Source organism: Marmota monax, unplaced genomic scaffold, assembly GCF_021218885.2.
Source record: "Marmota monax isolate L192 unplaced genomic scaffold, Marmota_monax_Labrador192_F-V1.1 WCK01_AAM20220418_F8-fsc00005, whole genome shotgun sequence".
Taxonomy (NCBI): Eukaryota; Metazoa; Chordata; class Mammalia; order Rodentia; family Sciuridae; genus Marmota; species Marmota monax.
The window spans coordinates 22,723,253-22,742,754 of NW_026692254.1; the positions used below are offsets into that span (position 1 = coordinate 22,723,253).

A 19,502-nucleotide genomic window follows, 5' to 3' on the forward strand; every position below is an offset into this window, starting at 1 on the left:
GGTCCAACAAGCCAACTGGTGAGCCAAGGCCACACCAGGCCACTTTACACCTGCAGCCTCCCCCAGCCATTTTCCTCCCACCTACTGAGTCATCCTGGGAAGGTGGCAGCTGGGGGTGAATCGCACAGTCCCACCAACCAGGGAAAGCTTTTCAGCTCTCCTCTAGAGCCCGCTGCTATCACCAGCAGGATGGCACAAAATTGGGAATAGCAGTAGGGGAGTTTTCTCTAGGGAAAACAGGATTTCTACTGAAAGCTTTCAGAAGACATTCCTGCAGGGTTGTCACTTCATGTAATGTGGGTCTGTTAGGAGGGAGAATGGCAGATTCCGAAGACATCATGAAAGTAATGTTGGGATGCCAAATAGCATCCCAACTGCTTGCCTATTGGCTCATCAACACAACCTACTTCTCCCAACAAACCTGTGATTTGAGGACCCTTGAAACGCCCCACTTACCGATGCGAAAACTGAAGCAGAGCATAGTCCCACAGTGAGAGAAGAAGCACAGCAGAACTCAGACTCAAACCCTGGTACCACCGCGCAGTACATGCTCACAGTGAGGGTGCTGTTCCAGGAGGTGCTGCCCTTGATTTGAAGATTAAATGTGCAGGCTACTCCTGGCAATCAAAGATGCAGCTTAATTCTTAGAAATAATAATAATAATGTAAAATAAATTCCCACTTGGGTTCAGGAAAATGTTTCCAATCTGATGTGGATCTGAGGCTTAGTCCAAGTAAGAGAACTAGGAAAAACACAAGAGGGAAGGAGAAATAAAAGCAAGCAAGCAACGGGGACCTGAAGGAACAGCTGTATAGTGTACTGAGGAAGCTGGCAGAAAACAATGTTTGAGAATCCGGGCTAAGGAGCCAGCTAATGGGAATTTGAATTCTGCCTTCAAGACTTCGTAGGTCTGTGATTGGAGCATATCATTCCATCCCATGGATGGCTGGAAAGATTAAATGAGACCTGAGCAGGGATAGCATGTGTCCCCAGATCTTAGGCACACAGGTAAGAGCTCAATGAGGATCCTAATTACCATCAATAAAAGTAATCTGTGGCCAACTTAGAGAGTGTTCCCTTGGGCTCCTCGCTGTTTGTGTGGTGTGCCTTGGAGCCATGAAGACACCAGGCTTGCTGGGGGGGAATGCATCTGTGTGAATGAGGGGAGCCCAGGGCTTCCCAAAGAGATGCCCTTCCTCCAGAGGACCAAGCAACAGGCCAGATGAAGAGGGAAATGTCCTCATCCACTGCCCTTCCCTGGAGTTAGAGATAGCTCAGACAGTGGTCCCTGGGAGACTAAGTGCAGATTCCACTCGGTCTATTCGTTTTTGATCTCTCCTGAACTCAGCCCTGACTTTTCCCTTTAGTACCATCGCTGCCAATGCATCATTGTTAAGGGGACCTGAAGCCAGTGTATGCAACTTCTCGGGAATTGTAACAATGACAGCTGCTGCTTGCTGGGCTAGTGTTGGGTGGGCACCGTGCTACGGCTTTTCTATCATCACAACCGCAGGGAGTCTTATCATTTCATTTCAGACAGAGGAATCCATGCTTCCTTAAGAGGCTGTGAACTCCACCTTGACCAAGAATACCACGCTGAGCACTGAAGCAGGATGAATTCCAATTCATGTCAGCCTGGACTCGAGCCCATGCCCTTAACCTTCATGGGGATTTGAATCGACAAAAAATTGTTTCTCTGCAAGCTGGGCTGCCACAAAGCGCTTTACAATGCATGGGACCCAAGAAAACAGAGGGGGAGGAAGCTGGGGTGAGGTAAATGAAAACCTCTAAATCATAAACATTGAGAACAACAAAAAGAAAAGAGGAAGGAAGAAATAATGAAGATGTGGAAAAATACTATGGCTGAGATAAAAAAGTGAGCCCAAGGTAGAGTGAATCCTATGAAAAATGAAGCAAAATCATCTAGCATGAATGTTTATCAGCTTCTGAGTTGGTGCCCTATACGCCCAGTGTGAGCTACCATCACTACACCAACACCTTGCCTAGGTCCTCCTGAGAACAGGGACGGAGAGGCTTCATCACTGGACGTGGGTGCCATGTCCTATAAGAGCAGATGCTGAATAAATGCAAGATGGATTAAATAATCCAATAAATGAATGAATGAATGAATTACAGAGTTCTGAACAGGACTAGTCCAGTCTCTTAAAAACAACAACAACAAAAAACATTAACAGAGACAAATGTATGATCAAACCATTAGGGAAATTCCACAGGTTCATGGTCCATGGCAGAAGTGGGAACAATTAGCTCATAAAGTCATGGTAAATGATTTTTTTGCCTGTGGGGCCAGAAATCTAAAGTGTGTATCTCTTCCTCATTCCCATGGTGATTCCTGAGGTGCCTAAATCATTCCCTTGGGTAAGGGTGGGGGAAAGTCCAGGCAGAAGAGGAGCCCTGCAGTATCTGGAACTGTTCTGGGGAAGCAAGTGTCTACCACACACTGGTCCCAGGCTGTATTTGGCCCCAACCTTGGACCCACTGGAGCCCCATCATTGTGACCCAGTCTGTCCCCTAATCTCTGCCTAGGCTGTCAAGGAAGCCTCTGGGAACCCTCTCATTGCAGGCTTGTAAGAAGTAACTACTAGGTATTCACCAGTCCTTAGTATGCAGCAGGCAGAGGGGGAGGCTTCCTTTGTACAGAGAATGTTGTGGTTTGTGTGAACAAATGAGGAACCACAGCACTGGAAACAAGCATTTAGAATGGAAGCCAAGTGTCCGCTGGGTATGGATTGGCCAGGACAATCCAGAGCCCATCAATTCCATTGATTCTGTTATGATTACCAACTCTATAATCCCACCTGGGAGGCCCAAGAGAAAAAGAGTCAACACAGCCAAACCCATGAGCCAGCTTAAATCAGGAACAGAGCATCTACCTCTGTGGATGATTGGCTTCCTGCAAGCTGCAACTCCAAATTGGTGTCACCCAGCCCCTTCCCTTCCTCTAGAGAGGGAAGTAGGATGCACAGGTTCACCACAGTATGCAGAGATAAAGAAAGGAGTCTGGGAAGCAGCCACATCTTATTCAGACCCAAATATTGTATCTTCCCATGGCAGAGGTGGCAGACAGAGAATGACTAAGGGAATAAAGAGTCTTTTGTAAGCAAACAGCGACTTTCCCTACTTCACACCAGCCTCTCAGAACCTTCTCCAGGGGAAAACAGTGCCCCACCTCAGAGGCACAGCGCTGACTACACCTAGCCCTCGTGAAAATGGAAACTCTAATGATGCGGGAGTTCACTCCTGGAAAGAGAAACAGTAACATACAGAAAAGAGACAGTGAGGCGAAGCGCCTGAATTGTGGCAAATGCCCACCTTGAAAGCCGAGGGTCCCTGACGTTACTTCCTAAAGCTCTGGGTACAGCAGACCTTCTCAGAGCGCTCAACGTGCCAATGTCATCTCCAAGATGGCCCCAGAGCCCATAGAGTGTCCCAGCTTATTTGTGGAAGGGTTCCTTCCTTTCCTCCACCATTCCAACTTATATACAAGTACAACTGCTGGGGGAACAGCTCTGACCTGTCGGTCCCCAGTGGGGACCTCTCACAGGACCCCCATTGCCCCTGGCATTCATTTTCAGCTGGGATTTCACTTAAGAGTTCTCTGGGTGGTTTCAGACATCCAGTTGCTTGGGCCTCTGGCAGGACCAGCATTCCTGGAGTGAGCATGAAAATACATGGGGCATCTCAAGACATTCTACAGGTGGTGCTGACTCCAACCCCTGGCTGGCAAATAGTGGCTCCCATGACAAAGTCCAGACACTGTGGAAGGTCAACACCAAGGCTTTCAGTCATTCACTTACAATTTTATCAGGGACTAACTGAGTAGCTTCAGATCCCAGGAACTTGGCTGTTTGCAGGAACTCCCCCAGCCTGCCTTCGACTACGACCTTTTCTAAATCCCCTTTTCCACACCAGACATGTACCTTCCGTCCACGCCTTGGATATTCCTGTCACATGCCTCTGCCTGCCTGTACCTCCTGGCCTGAAGCCCTTCTCGTCTCTCCTCCTGGGGGTCCTATTCCTTCTAGATCAGGCTTCAATGCTACCTCCAAACTTGGGGTCTGCAAGCCCTCCTTTGAGGTCCTCAATTCATCCTTCCTCACGTCACCTTCTAGTCTGCATTCCAGCTGCCTCTGCCAAGTGGCTGGAGTTGAACATGAATAAGAGAGGTCTGTAGTCACACAGGTATGGGAAGTTTGGGGTAAAACAAAGCCAGCCAGTATTCTTGCAGCTGGTTTCCCCAGAGCTTTGAATGGGCTAATATAAAGTATGGCTCTCTAAGAGGGTCACAGTGCATGTGGGTTCCCACTTACATGGCACATAACCACTTTCCTTTTGCTGTGGATGTGTTTTTCCCTGAGCAACTTAGAGGACTTGTATTTCAAGGAAACCCTTTTGGGAAACACTGCCTTCTGGTTATTTCCTCTACTCATTCATTTAACAAATGCTTCAGGAATATCAAAGAGAATGCCCTCCATCAGGCTAGGTGCCCTCACACATGTATGTCTTGGTGGCTTTGATGAAATAACTTGAAGACAGCAGCTTATCCACAGACATATCCCCCGGTGCGGGTCCCAGCAGGCATTCCATCAACACTGATAAGAACATAATCAAGCCACTGACCAGCCTGGTCCCTGGGGACCTATAACAACAACTCCTACCGCCTGGCCCAGGATTCAAAGTGTCTGGGAGGGCAGATGGTTCCCTTCAGCACAGAATCAAGAAAGAAGATTTTCACAGGAAATCTACACAAGGCAAGAGCACAGTTCTGAAGACAAATCGTGCAATAAAAAACACTCAGCCATTTAGCCTGCAGAACAAGGACTCTCAGATCACCAGGCTCCTCACAATAACAATTGGCTGAAAGGCACAGGCCCCTAATTAAGAAAAATGTAGCCCAAATCGACTGCTAAATTGATAGGGGATGGAAGAGGCCTAGCAGAAAGACAGAAACCAGGGGTGTGAGTAAAGTCCTGCAATGGGGGGGGGGGGTGAATCTGTCCCTTGCCCAGCAAGTGGAACACCTGCTAGAGATAGGCAAGTGATCCCATGAAGCCCAGTGTTACCTGGGAAGTCAGCTCCGACAATTGGTCCCATGGACCCTCCCTGATGCAGGTGAGTCACTTGTGGGCTGATGGTGGCACTCAGAACCTAAGAGCCTCTGACCATGCCCGTGTCCTTGGGAAGGTCACACATAGGCCAAAGCACAAGGTAGGTGATGGTGGGATGGCAGCAGGGGAGCAGTAAGGAAAGCAGAAAACTGCACTGGGCTTGGTGATGCGTGTCCAGCCGTTCATTTGCTCCTCTGCTTATCAGATAGCAGGGATTTAGCACCTATTGTGTACCAAGCAGACGTGGTCCCTGCCCTGACTGGCTGATGGAGGAAGTAAATAAGCACACATTTACAGATAAAGTGATGGCAAGCCTTGGAAGGAGTTCTGACAGGAGGTCATGGAAATGTCTTCCACAAACGAGGTGAGGAGCAGATGTCCGAAGAGGGGATCAGAATTCCAGGGTGGGGGGGACTGCAAGTGCAAAGTCCCGGGAGGAATGGAGCCCCAGGGAATATGGGAGACTACAAGGAGGCTGGGAAGAGGGGCATGGAAGGAGCAAGCAGGAGGTGTGAGAGAGGCTGGAATGGCCTCGGACCTTTCTGAGAAGGTCTCACTGTGGAAACAGACTGGAGGGGTTTGGGGCAGACTACAATGAGGGAGAGACCAGGGGAAGGAGCGGGCTGTACAGTGATTTGTGTGGCCAAATCAGCAAACTGAGTTATGGGCTGCACTGGGCCCCAGCACATTTCAGCTCTCTAAAAGTGAGGCTCTTCTGGAGCTCTTTTGGATAGAAGCAAGTGAAGCAGAAACCATTATCAGACACAGGAAGGGCCTTGGGTCCTAGGCGGATTCCCTTTATCCTCCTTAGTCATTCCTTTTTTTTTTCTTTAATTTTTATTGTTGGTTGTTCAAAACATTACATAGTTCTTAACAAATCACATTTCACACTTTGATTCAAGTGGGTTATGAACTCCCATTTTTACCCCGTATACAGATTGCAGCATAATATCGGTTACACATCCACTGTTTTACATATTGCTATACTAGTGTCTGTTGTATTCTGCTGCCTTTCCTATCCTCTACTATCCCCCATCCCCTCCCCTCCCATCTTCTCTCTCTACCCCATCTACTGTAATTCATTTCTCCCCCTTGTTTTTTTTTTCCCCTTTCCCCTAACTTCCTCTTGTATGTAATTTTGTATAACCCTGAGGGTCTCCTTCCATTTCCATGCAATTTCCCTTCTCTTTCCTTTTCCCTCCCACCTCTCACCCCTGTTTAATGTTAATCTTCTTCTCATGCTCTTCCTCCCAACTCTGTTCTTACTCTCCTTATATCAAAGAAGACATTTGGCATTTGTTTTTTAGGGATTGGCTAGCTTCACTTAGCATAATCTGTTCTAATGCCATCCATTTCCCTGCAAATTCTATGATTTTGTCATTTTTTAATGCAGAGCAATACTCCATTGTGTATAACTGCCACATTTTTTTTATCCATTCGTCTATTGAAGGGCATCTAGGTTGGTTCCACAGTATTGCTATTGTGAATTGTGCTGCTATGAACATCCATGTAGCAGTGTCCCTGTAGCATGCTCTTTTTAGGTCTTTAGGGAATAGACCGAGAAGGGGAATAGCTGGGTCAAATGGTGGTTCCATTCCCAGCTTTTCAAGAAATCTCCATACTGCTTTCTAAATTGGCTGCACCAATTTGCAGTCCCACCAGCAATGTACAAGTGTACCCTTTTCCCCACATCCTCGCCAGCACTTGTTGTTGTTTGACTTCATAATGGCTGCCAATCTTACTGGAGTGAGATGGTATCTTAGGGTGGTTTTGATTTGCATTTCTCTGACTGCTAGAAATGGTGAGCATTTTTTCATGTACTTACAGTCATTTCATTAACAGTTTAGTGAATCCTGTGGGAAACGGCAGAGAGCACACTGCAAGTGGTGTCTGGGGACCTGGGTCCAGTCCCAGCTGTGGGGAGCCTAGGTACTTGGTTTAACCACTCCCCAGCCCAAGCTCCAAAGTCCAGGAAAGTCACACAGAGGTCAGTTACAACCCCCACCACATCTGCTGTGGGTCCCAGTGGCAGAAATTACAGGGTCTGGATGATGAATTTCATGACTGAGCCTGGCACCCTAGTCCTGCCCAACCCATTCAGCTACCACTTGTTGTCTCCCAGTTGGGTATCTTTTCTGGGACAGAGAGAGGCAACTTGGACAGATAGGTCAGTATGAAGAACTTGGAGTTAAAGAGTACTCGGCTCTTGACTGCTCTGGTCTCTCAGTGATCAAAGGCAGGTTGTGCCCTGCAGGTTTGGGACCTCTGGAGCAGTTACATTCACCCAGCTAGAAGTTCAAGATGTGCCAGTGTTAACAGGAGGGTGTCCTTCCCTGCCTTTTAGGCTGGAGACTTGTCTGCAAGACCCATTGCTTTAGGGTATATCTGTGCTATTCTAGGTGACAGCCAAAGTTTTAATAGACTGCCGAAAAGTCAGTTTTACCTGGCGGTGTCACTTGTTCTTTAAGAGAGTCATTTATTGTCAGATGAAGCAGCACAATGTCATGATTAAGAAGACAGGCATCAGGGTCTTCACTAGAGTTCAAAAGTCTTTCCTTTCCATCTCTAAGCCTCAACTCCCTTATCTGTAAAATGGCACCAGTGCCTCCTCAGGCTGGGGGTATTCAATAGCAGTGCAGGGGAAACAGCCTCAACCGCTGTTAACATGTGTGGGAGCACACATGTGCACACTGGCAAGAAAGTGTGCATTTGTTACTTTATGTAGATGCCATCTACATGCCAAGCACTGTGCTCCTCACTAGAAATGAGCAGATAAAATAAAGCCTCATCCTTGGAGACCCACAGTCTTTTGGAAGATACAGACAAGAAGCCAGACCACCATGGTAACACAGTAGGAGAGGCTTTGCTGGGGCTACATGAGCGATACAGAAATGCAGCTCATCTTGTCCTGGGCACCTGGGGACATGCACACAGAGGGGCTGCAGGAGGCTTCCTAGGAACGTGAGGACAGAGCCCAGCCCAGAAGTGATCCAAAGGAGGAAAAACCATTCCAGGAAGAAACAGTAGCAAGGAGGAGCATTCCAGATGCTTTTCAGGAACTGTGGAGACTATGAGGGTGAAGGTGGAGAGATATATGGCTATAGAACAGTCCTACGTCCTGTTTGTCAAGGCTTCTGAGGGTTCCAGAGACAACTTATAATGAAATGCAAGACTGTGGATGTGACCTGTAATGGGGACTAGCTGATAATTCTATACACATCTATTTCAAAATGAGCCCACACCTATTACAAATCTGGATGTGAAATTTAACATATACAGTGATGCAATACTGTCTATTACAGTTACTTTAATTCCTTCCTCCCTCCAGGTGCAGCCTTTCACAAAGAATTCTGCAAAAAGCTGAGTATCTGCTAGATTCAGAAGGCCATGCCAGGTGTAGTCCCAGCCAACACACAGCTTACTCATGGGTTAGAGAAGAAAGAAGAGTGTTAGACACAGAGGGAGCTACCTGGGACAGAGCTGGGCCATTCAAAGAGCAAGATCAGGGAGGAGGCCTTCAGAGCCAGGACTTAAAAGAAAAGCTATTTGGTGGCACAGCTGAAATGCAAAATGTGCCTTGGATTGGCAGGCTTCCACCTGGGGGAGTTACTGGAGTTTAATAAACCCAAGCATTTGTTCATCTGCTGCTTGCTTTGGAAAATACTTACATGACAGTCACTACAAGCTGGGGACTCCTGGGCTATTCTGGAACAAGACTCTGCTTTCCATCCTTCACCTTCTGCTAAGGGTTACAAACCCAACTGATGGCTGGCTTTGTTGGAAATCAACCTTCGAAGCCTGCTTCTTGAGGGGAGTGCCCTGAAAAAATGAACCCCAGACCCAAACTCCCATATCACCACAGCTCAATTTCCTCTGTAAGTGGGCATAAGTAATAATATCATCCTCCTGCAGCTGTGGTAAAGATTAAACTAGATCCCACATGGTAAAGCCTAGCAGAGTAAAGTGACATGGCCCAGTGAGAGTGGCTGAGCTGGATTTGAACCCAGGTGGGGACTCAGAGCACTCAGGGGATACAGATTGATGGAAGAAGAAGAAACCCTTTTGCAAGCTCAAGCAAAACACATGAGCAACTGCAACCTATAGGTTTTGAGAGCCGTGTTAATTCCTCTGGTAAATGCAACATTGCTCAGCTTATTTTTATGCATAAACATGTAGTACACTGCCTGGAGACCACAGGGGCTTTCAAGGCTGAAAACTGGATGACAAGTTAGTTTGGGGTTGCCACCATGCCACTGCACAGTGCTTTTGGTGAAAATGTCCATGTGGCAAAACCATTAGTCTCATGGGGGAAAGAATGAATGCAAGCACCAGAGCCCTTCTCCATGTGCTGGCCTGTGTAAGATTTATTAGCATAACAGCTCACATGGCTATCCTCTGGCTCTGGGGAAGAGTCTTCTAGAGACACAGCCTTCCTCTCCTGCTGCCTCTGGGAATTGTTAATCAGAAAAATCAGAATTTGGTGTGTATACAGATCATAACTTCTGATCATTTATGGTCTAGTGTGTTCCAGACCTTTCCACCCAATTGTGCACCTGTCATCTCAGGTACAGCCCACCTAATGCTTATATTGTTTTTGATTTGACCTCACCTATTGCAGCCCTCCCCTAGTGGAGTACCAGCTCCAGGATATAAGCCACTAAGCCACCACTGTGTGCCCGACCCCCAGTAGGATCTCAGGAACTCTGAAGCCATGACAGCCCCTCAAGACTTGGTTAAGCTTTGCCTTTGATCCTTTCCTTGCTCCTCTTGGGAGAAGTGAGCTCCTCACTGCTTGTCATCTCCCTGCCCTTATGTGTTGTTGCTGCTATGGTTTCCCTGTCCCAGGCTGTCCTTGCTGGCTTCTGGTCTGTTCCCATATAGGGTGGTGAGTTCTTTGATCTTTGTAAGCCCAGAGATGGAAGATGAGAGATTACTGTGATCCTCTTGCAAGACAGGGCTATCACACTGGGGTGAGGAGAGATCAGGAGAGGCGGGCATTACCACTCTGGGTGTCCTCTGCCAAGCCCACTCTTGTGTCATCCAATTGTTCCTGTGAGTTTGGTTATTGGGATGATCTCTGTGGCTAGAGAGAAGCAGCAGGCATCATCCTCCAGCCAGCTTGGAGTGTCCCAGAAGTAACTCTGTTATTAATTAAGTTCTAGAATATATCGAGGAGGGTGGTCCCCACCAAGGCAACCTCCGAGGACGAAACTCCGTGGCCCTTTCACTTACCTATGCATTCTAGAACTTAGATGAATTTTAAGATCTTCTACAGATAATTCCAAATCCCAGCATTGGTAGACACTGGCATGGAATATGGAATCAGACATGATATTATGTTATTAAATTATTTCTTTTCAGAAATCACATACATCCTTTCAATGCCTAATGGACTAACAGGTAGGATTAACAGTCTTCTGCAGGCAGTGCTTCTGTTTGCAGGACAGTACTTTCAGGGAGGAACTGTGTGACTGTGCAAACACCGCAGGGAGAAGTGAAGGGTGGCTGAGCTGCAGAGAAGGAGACAGTGGTCCAAATATGAGGCAATCCAAGGCTCTTGTGCATCCATAGCAGGTGCACCTTGCTACACAGATGCTCAGCATAGAGACTCTTAGTGTTAGATCAAAGAGACTCCTGGAGGGCTGCATTTGTCGATGCCAAGGGCTGTCTCAGCAGCTGAGTGCTCAGTTTGTGCAAAGAGGTGACTGGCCATTGCCTTTATTCCACCAGGGAAACAGTGTCCCCTCCTTGCTCCTGCCTGCAGCAGCCTGCTCATTTCTAAAATCCAGCAGGTGTTTCACTGGACCCAAGCAAGGAGTCCTGTGAATTAGGGATCACCACACGTAGCTCACCAGTGGGTGGCTGTGACAGACAGTGAGCTGCTTCAGAGGCTGCTGGGTGACATTCAGCTACTCTGTCACTTTCCTTGCCTTGAAGGGACTGTGCAGAAGATGGAAGCAACCTGGGGGGACCTCTTATTCTCATTCTGCATCGCTGTTTACGCCTCACCCATTTTGTCAGAAAAGCTGGGCTCGTTTTTCTTTTAAAAACGATAGCCGGAGCTTTGCTGCATTCCATTGGATGGCTCTGTTACCAAGAGGGGGTTGGCATTTACTTCGGGAGGAACACATCTCTCATCTTTAGAAGAGGAAGGACAATGAATCTGAAGAAACACATTTTGGATGTGGCTTTTTAAAGAATGTGTGCACCAAGCAAAGGGAGCCTACTTCAAAAATCCTTTGTTGCTTCAAGGTGCTCATAAGTGGACTTAAAGAGTTGAAAAGAGTTGCTTGGAAGGTTTTGCTTCCTTACTCCCCATTTGTGTTCTTCCTTCTATAGACACGTATGCTTATTGGACATCAGGTCCTATATTAACCATTGGGGTTCCAGCAGTAAATGCTGACTATGTTTGTTCTCAGCAAGCAAGTCTGGCCATACGCACAGGGCTGTAGGGGGCAGTCATGCACAACAAATATGAGTCAGCCTCCACTCAAGTCCTCTAGCACCCAGTCCCGAGTACCACCCTTTCCCGCATCCCCTCCCATTTCTATCTCCTTATTATTCAGACCAAGGGTGGAAGAGCTACCCTTACCTCTCAGTTGCTGGAAGCAAGAGGCACTGCTGTCTGGCTCCAGGGGGTGCCTTAGGACCCCATTGCTGGGCTTGGGCCTCTCATATTCTCTTTCTGGGAGCATGGCCTGCTCACTCTCCATGGCGGGGTCTGAGTGTGGGGGCAGGGACTGTGGGAACCCGAACATCAAGAGGGAGGAGAAGAAGAGTAAGGCACCGCAGAGCAGAAAGCCACCCCACCAGGCTCCAATCCAGCGGGGGTCGTCTGGAGTGATGTCCAGGTTACCTGCAAAAAAACAAAAAGGAGAGAGCACAGCTGAGTGGCAGGGACACACAGGCCGTGGAGATATTGCTGAGGACTTGAGCAGCAGAGGTTCAAGGGCTCTAGAAAGAGACCAGGGAGGATTCTTATTAAGGAAGTTGGGGCCTAATCCAACATGATGGAGAGTAGAGCCTACTTTATCTTCTGTTAGGTGCAGGGTCTCTAGTTTAATTCCTAGGTCCTTGATCCACTTTGAGTTGAGTTTTGTGCATGGTGAGAGATAGGGGCTTATGTTGCATATGGATTTCCAGTTTTCCTAGCACCATTTGTTGAAGAGGCTATCTTCTACCCAAAATATGTTTTTGGTGCCTCTGTCTAATATAAGATAACTGCATTTATGTGGGTTTGTCTCTGTGTCCTCTATTCTGTTCCATTGGTCTACCAGTCAATTTTGGTGCCAATACCATGCGGTTTTTGTTACTATAGCTCTGTAGTATAGTTTAAGGTCAAGGGCATACTCTTACATTGCTGGGGGAGCTGTGAATTGGTGCAACCAATCTGGAAAACAGTATGGAGATTCCTTGGAAAACTGGGAATGGAACCACCATTTGACCCAGCTATCCCATTCCTTGGTTTACACCCAAAGGACTTAAAAACAGCATACTACAAGGACACAGCCACATCAATGTTTATAGCAGCACAATTCACAATAGCTAAACTGTGGAACCAACCTATATGCCCTTCAGTAGATGAATGGATAAAGAAAATGTGGTATATATACACAATGGAATATTATTCAGCATTAAGAGAGAATAAAATTATGGCATTTGCAGGTAAATGGATGAAGTTGGAGAAGATAATGCTAACTGAAGTTAGCCAATCCCCAAAAACCAAATGCCAGATGTTTCCTCTGATATAAGGAGGCTGATTCATAATGGAGATGAGGGCTAGCATGGGAGGAACAGACGAACTTTAGATAGGGTAAAGGGGAGGGAGGGAAAGGGACGGGATATGGAAGCATGAAAGACAGTGGGATGAGACATCATTACCCTAAGTACATGTATGAAAACATGGATGGTGTGACTCTACTTTGTGTACAACCAGAGACATGAAAAATTGTGCTCCATTTGTGTAATGTGAATTGAACTGTATTCTGTCATGTGTAACAAATTAGAATAAATAAAATGGAAAAAAAATAAATAAAAAAAAATAAAAGAGAGACCAGGGAGGGAGAACCGGCCACCGGGCTAGAAAACCCATAGGTTCCACGTCAGCGCTTCGGTTTCTCTCAGAGCCTGAGACTGATCACGTTCTCTCCTTAATTTTCTTGTCTACCCTGTGTTTATATCAGTCTAAACAAAACCAGTGAGAAGCCAGACGCCTCTGAATCTAAGCTGGAATTGGCTGACTTAGCAGCGCTGCCAAGGTGTGCATGTGAAAACACAAGGAAACATTTACTGTTGGAGGGTAGGCTTTCACTAGGTCTGTTCATGCTCACCCCCCAAACAGCTCATCTGAAATCTCATTCGAGGGCCCCCTCCCTGTCTTAAATCAGGTTTACAGCTTCCAAGGGAAGATAATGAAAGTAGACGGAGAGCACAGGGCTGGACCTCCATGTACACCCGAGATGCCGTGGTTGAAATCCTCGTATCTCTTCTCTCTGCAGGACTTCGGGCAGGTGGCTTAACTTACCATGCTTCCGTTTACTAATCTATATAACACTGATGACAATGACAGTACTTACTTTATGGGGTCATTGGGAAAATCCAACCAACCACACCAGCCATAAAGTGCTCAGAATCGTGTCTGGCACATGCTCGAGTAGCCAATGGATACTAGCTTGTTTTTTAGGGCTTGGGTCCTGCCAGTGGACAGGTTAATTCAAACCTTGTTGGTGGCCTGTGGTTTGGCATTGTCCCTCTACGAGAAAGCTCTGCAGCCAGCTCATGTGCTTAGAGGCTGTGGCTTGGCTTCACTGGACTGTTATTTTTGACTTGACAGCTGAAGTCATGGGAACACAGACTACAGCCTTCTCCTTGGTATTTTTCCTTCTTTCTCTTTACAGCTGCCCTGCAAAGAATCATTCCCAGATGAATTGCTCTTTGATGATAAACCATGCTCCTGGAGCCCAGAAGGAAATTCTTGGAGACCTAGGGAATGGCACATGAGTTAGGACCAACTGGTCTGCAGGCCTGGACCAGATGGATGGTCAGCTCTGGAAAGAGTGATGACTGCAGACACCAGATGAACACTTCAGCATTTATAAAGTGCTCTCCCTGAAGACTCCTCAGCTAACACTAATGATGATGCCAGCCATCATTTACAGAGGGTGTCTGTCTGCACCAGCCATTATGCAGAGCACAGTCATATATGTCCCACTCAACCCTCCCTGTAATTCTACAAGGCAGAGAAATTTCATGACCCCTATTTTGCCTATTCATTATCTGATTTTATTTAGATGGGGAAACTGAGGCTCACAAAGGTTAGGTTCCCTGCCCAGGTTAAACAGAGTGGAAAACTATAACCCCAGTATTTGCCCATAAGGGCCCACACTCTACTACTCTGCTATACTATTGCCCTTGATGATCTGCACTCTGCTCCCTACAGGGATCTGGGTGAATGATTCCTTCCTGTGCTTTGTGCAGTGGGTCTAAGACCACCAGCTCTTTGGAGAGGTGGCAAGTTGATTCTGCAACATGGTTGATCTCTGTCCTTGATGTACACCCAGCGGCATTAACCAGGGACCAGATGTTTCAGAGAACTTGGGGGCTAAAACCCAGCCCTTCCCCTTATTAGCCATAGCACTCCCTGGGCCTCAGTATTATCATCTGCAAAATAAACATGGCATCCACCTACAGTAGTTGCAAGGATGAGAGATCATAAGAATCCCTCGCACGCAGTAGGTTTTTTGCATGTGGCATCTCTTATTATTTTCACGTATGTTTCTCTGTATACAAATGAGCAGTTCAATATTTGGATTTTTTTTTTTTTAAGAAGTTTAGGCATAGGAAAATACAAGGTGATCCTGAAAGCATTTTTATGCAAATGAAGAAAGAGAAAAGGAAGTGAAATTGCCTGGGGTAGCTGAAGAGGACTGTTTCACTAGTCACTTACTGTTTCTTCACCTGCTGCTAAGCAATGAATGAAAACAAAGGGAGCTGCCAGCTCCCCTCCATTGTCTACAGGCTCCATAAAGGGGGAATTGGAGCCTGGCAGATGTGAGTGATGAAAGAGAAAGAAAACCTAGCAGTTGTTGGGGAAACAAAAACAGTCCTATGTGGAAAGTCACAGGAAGTTAGTGACTCTGTTGTAAGTGTGAGAAAATATCCCGGGGAGAGGGATGGCAGTGGGGGTGGCAGGCAGCTGTTTGTGTAACCAGTGGACCTGCTCCTGTAGGTATGTGTATGTATGCGGAAACGCTAGGTTGGCTGGAAGTTTGAATGACAGGGAAGAGTGCATCTTCTGTGTTAGAACCAAAGCACACTTGCCTTTTGGGTGAAGCCAGAAAATGGGGTCTGCAGGGAGCTAGGTGGAGGGCAAGATTTTGTAGATCAGGAAAAGCATCATTGGCTATTTTGAGAAGTATTGATTCCCCTGCTCCCCTCAATTTCAATTACCCAGAGCACTGTGGCAGGGAGAGAAAGACCCTAAGGGAGAAACCACTTGGCTCTGGAGCGTGCTGCTCTCTACATGGGTAGGCTTCATGACTGACTTCCAATCTGATTTTGGGAAGATGACTAATGCTTGAACCTAGTCTGGAAACTTCTTTTCTCCACCCATCTCCACAATGAATAATATTTTTATGAGGCATTTTGGCTAGCTGTGGTGAAAAACTTCCTTCCACTTGCCTGGCAGTTGCCAAGGCTCAGTAGAGACTGTTCCAGAATTACTGATGCTGAGGGGGCGTTTCCCACACAGGCTGACAAACAATGGTGTGGTAGATGTTGACAGTGTCTGCATTCGGATAGCCTCTTCTTTCAGGGACAAGGGGATTACACTTCCCTTATTTTATGAAGTCTGATGTAGCCACGTGCCAGAGTTTTGCCCATGAAACATAAGCAGAGGGGACATGTGTCACTTCTGCATGGAAGAATATATGAACTGGTCTATGAGTCCCCAAATTTCTTCCTCCTAAATGTTATCTGACAGGCTACAATAAACCTTATTTCCTATGGACCTGCAATGGTTGTACAGTATGAATAAGAAATAAACCTTTAGTTTTCTAAACCATTGAGATGTCAGGGGTATTTGTTACTATGACATAACCTAGCGTACCCTGCCTAGTACAAAAGACTTAAGAAATAGACATTCCTGCTCTGTGGAGGCAAGGCTTGAAAACCTCTTTTTTTTTTTTCCTACCTGATTCTAGTTCATGTCTTGACTTTAAAAAATTACTGCAGTTTCAGCCTTTTAATGAAGGCTTTTGTCAGCAAGATGCTCAAAGCGCAACAGAAAAGCACCAATCTATCTCATTTAGTCAAATGCATCAAATGGTCAATGAAGTCAGATGCATGGATGAAGAAAGATACTGAGCGGAATGAGGCACGATGGTATCCCCAGCTGAGGGGAAATCCTGAGCAAGGAATAATTTCCTCAGAGGACTCACTTCCTTTAGCCACGTGTCTATAACTTGGCCAATATAGACACTGGTAAAACATGCTGTTTATTTCAGGTAGAAATTTAGATGTATAATACAAACAAGAAACAAACCTTCAGGATTTTAAACCAGTGAGGTGTCAGGGGTATTTGTTACTGCAGCATAACCTAGAGGGAAGAACAGGAGCAGAGCAGGAGGTGCACCATGATGGTAGGCCCATCTGCCAAGAGACCAGACACAGTTGGGCCTGGCTTTGCATAGAAGTCCCTGGGCAGAGAAGGGTCTTTTTCTTTATAAGATCCATTTTTCTAATGTTTTCCTTCGGGCATCTGAATTGGGGGATGTTTTTTATTATTTGCATTGAGTAAGCTGAGTGAGTAGGTGGCAGCTGTTTGCTGTCTCTGTGGAGGGGCAAGTGCACATATGGGGCCCTTTGAGAATCCCATCCATTTCCAATGTCAAAGTAACTCACTCATAATGGGATTTAAACCAGTTTAAAACCCATCAACCAGTCCACCCATGAAGAAACCTGAGATTGTGAGAAAAGCCGGTCAAAGCAAACAAGGACATTTCTACTTCTTCCTGGTGTGTAAACATCCCTACAGCTCTCTGGGTGCCTTAAGAAAAACAGTTCATTTACCTATTTGTTGAACTTATTTTGCCAAACTTTTGCTATGGGACTTCAGAACATCAGGAGTATCATTAATTTACAAACCTAATTAGAAACTGGAGACAGGGAGGGGTGTGGAGGGTGCCAGGGAACATTCAGGATCCCAGTCACTGGATTAATCAGTCCAAAATGAAGGGATCTGGCTGGCAGTGGCACCAGCTCTCTGAATGGCAGAGCAGGAGGTGCTCAGCTTGCTGACCTTTTTTTTTGTGGAGCAAACAGATGGCCATATTTTGCTCCAGATGCAAACACCTTACAGCTGTCTTCGGGGCCAGCTGGCAGGTGCCTTAGGATATGGATGTGCTGATAAGGTCAGGTGAGCTCTGCAAGGCCTTTGTCCATGGAAGGGAGCAGCCTTCTGGTGAAAACCAGGTTTCAGAAAAGCAAGATGTTAGGCTAGGAGTGGGTTTGCCTGGGGTGGCATCCGGGATCTATCCCATACTGGCTGTGGAAACTAGTTAACAGCTTAGCTTCCTCCTTAGTCTATCGTTTATTGTGTCCTTACTATATGCCAGGCACTAAGTGCTTTGAGGGATTAACTTGTGTCATCTGCACACAGACACGTGAGGAGTAACATCCCCCAGATCAGGAGTCTCGGGATTCAGGCCTGAGTCCTATGCCCAGACTCTTACTCTGTGCATGATAAAGCCTTGTCAATAGCAGGTCCCTTACTCCCATGATAAGGCTTTGAGTTTCCAATAAGACAATCTATGCGCGGCTTCAGTAAGTGATCAGTTTGGGGCCACTGCTGTTCCTGATCTTCACCTAATAAGTCCACACCGTCAAGGTTGGTCAATTCAACGATCGGGAGCACGCTCTGCAACTAAGTCCTCTCTTTTTCAAGGTCCTGTTCCTAACTGAGTTTTCATCTAACAAAGAGATCCAAATAGGGAAATCCTGCAAGGACCATCATTTCTCCCTGCAGCTCTCAGAGGAGTGATCTATTCTTAAGAAGAGAGGTAAAGGGAGCCCCATAGCCAACAAACAGATGAAAGGCAAGGGCAACAGAATCCCATGTCCAGGCCCGGCCAGGTGAGCCTCCAGAGGAGCTGCCCCGTGGGACCTCTCCTGCCACAGAAGCCCAATCCTACGAGCAACCCCTCCACTGCAGCCCCTGCCACACCTATTCTCAGATTCCAACCAGATTTTGTTCCAGACTCTTCCTCCTGAGTTGCTTCCCCAGCTGCCACCAGGCTGCATGGGGGGAAGATAACTTCTTCCCCCACCCCTGTCTGCTACCCACATGAAGGTCCTCTGTGACCTACCTTGCTGCCTCCACATGAAGCCACTGCCTCTCCAGGCCCCCTGCTCTCAGCTGTGATTTTAGAAACATGTGGCTATATCCCTAGCCCCTGAACATTCAGGCTTCAGGTAATGTTCCTGCTTATTGAACAGTCCTAAAGCAAGGCTGTCTTTTAGATTAAGTGAGGAAAATACAGGGAAGGCATTAAAGTATGGAGAATCCCTTCCTCAAAATATAGCCAAATCCACTTATCGATGACAAGTTTTTGGTCACAAAATTGGAAATTATAAAAATTGCTGGAAACTGTAGGATTCTGTGGCTGACTCCATAACAGAATACATGGTGTTCTTCTGCCCTCTCCTGGCAGGGAGCAGCACCAACAACCAACCTCAGGACCTTGGAGAAAAGATGCAAACAAAGATGGTGACTCACAAAGCATCCTTCCATTTCCCAGAAACAGACCAGGAAGTCCCCTGTCAACTTGGAGTGAAGAAGACTGCCAATCACAAGATGCCCTGACAGAAGGGAAAAGCGCCCATCTGTCTTATCTAGGGGAGGTGGCAAACTGACAATGAGATAGGAACTGTAGATGATATTGTTTCACACTGAGCCTTGAAGGGTGAGCAAATTTGTTAACAGAATGGGATGGGAACAGCATTCTAGGCTGAAAGAATAGCTTAATCAAGCTGAGTGTTCTGAGAGTATACTAGTAAACCCCACCCTGCCAAGCTACCTGTCTATCACTTCTTTGGTTATTCTGGGTACTCAGAAAAGAGATCCAAATGATGGTACTTGCAGGATTTCCCTGTTTGGATCTCTTTCTCATTGGGGAGCTGGGTGAGAGCAATCTTGAAGTAGATACCTGCACGTTGGCTCAGGAGACCTGGGTTTTATATAGATGCACCGTTCACATTGGGTCCCTCTCCTTCCCTTTCTGGAACTCAGTTTCCTCAATGGGAATATGAAATATTTGGAAGAGAGTGATACCTGAGTTCTTTCTGGCTCAAACTGTGGTCATTCACAAGCTTGGT

General features: G+C 46.7%; 1 protein-coding gene across 2 annotated transcripts in view; it reads right to left on the reverse strand.

Moving 5' to 3' along the window:
• Positions 1–19,502, reverse strand: part of Slco3a1 (solute carrier organic anion transporter family member 3A1) — a 299,670-nt gene that overhangs the window by 51,651 nt on the left and 228,517 nt on the right. For both annotated transcript variants that reach the window (XM_046436665.2, XM_046436661.2), the window contains exon 4: positions 11,722–11,985. In XM_046436665.2, the coding sequence (XP_046292621.1) occupies positions 11,722–11,985 (264 nt within the window). The remainder of the gene's footprint in view (positions 1–11,721; positions 11,986–19,502) is intronic.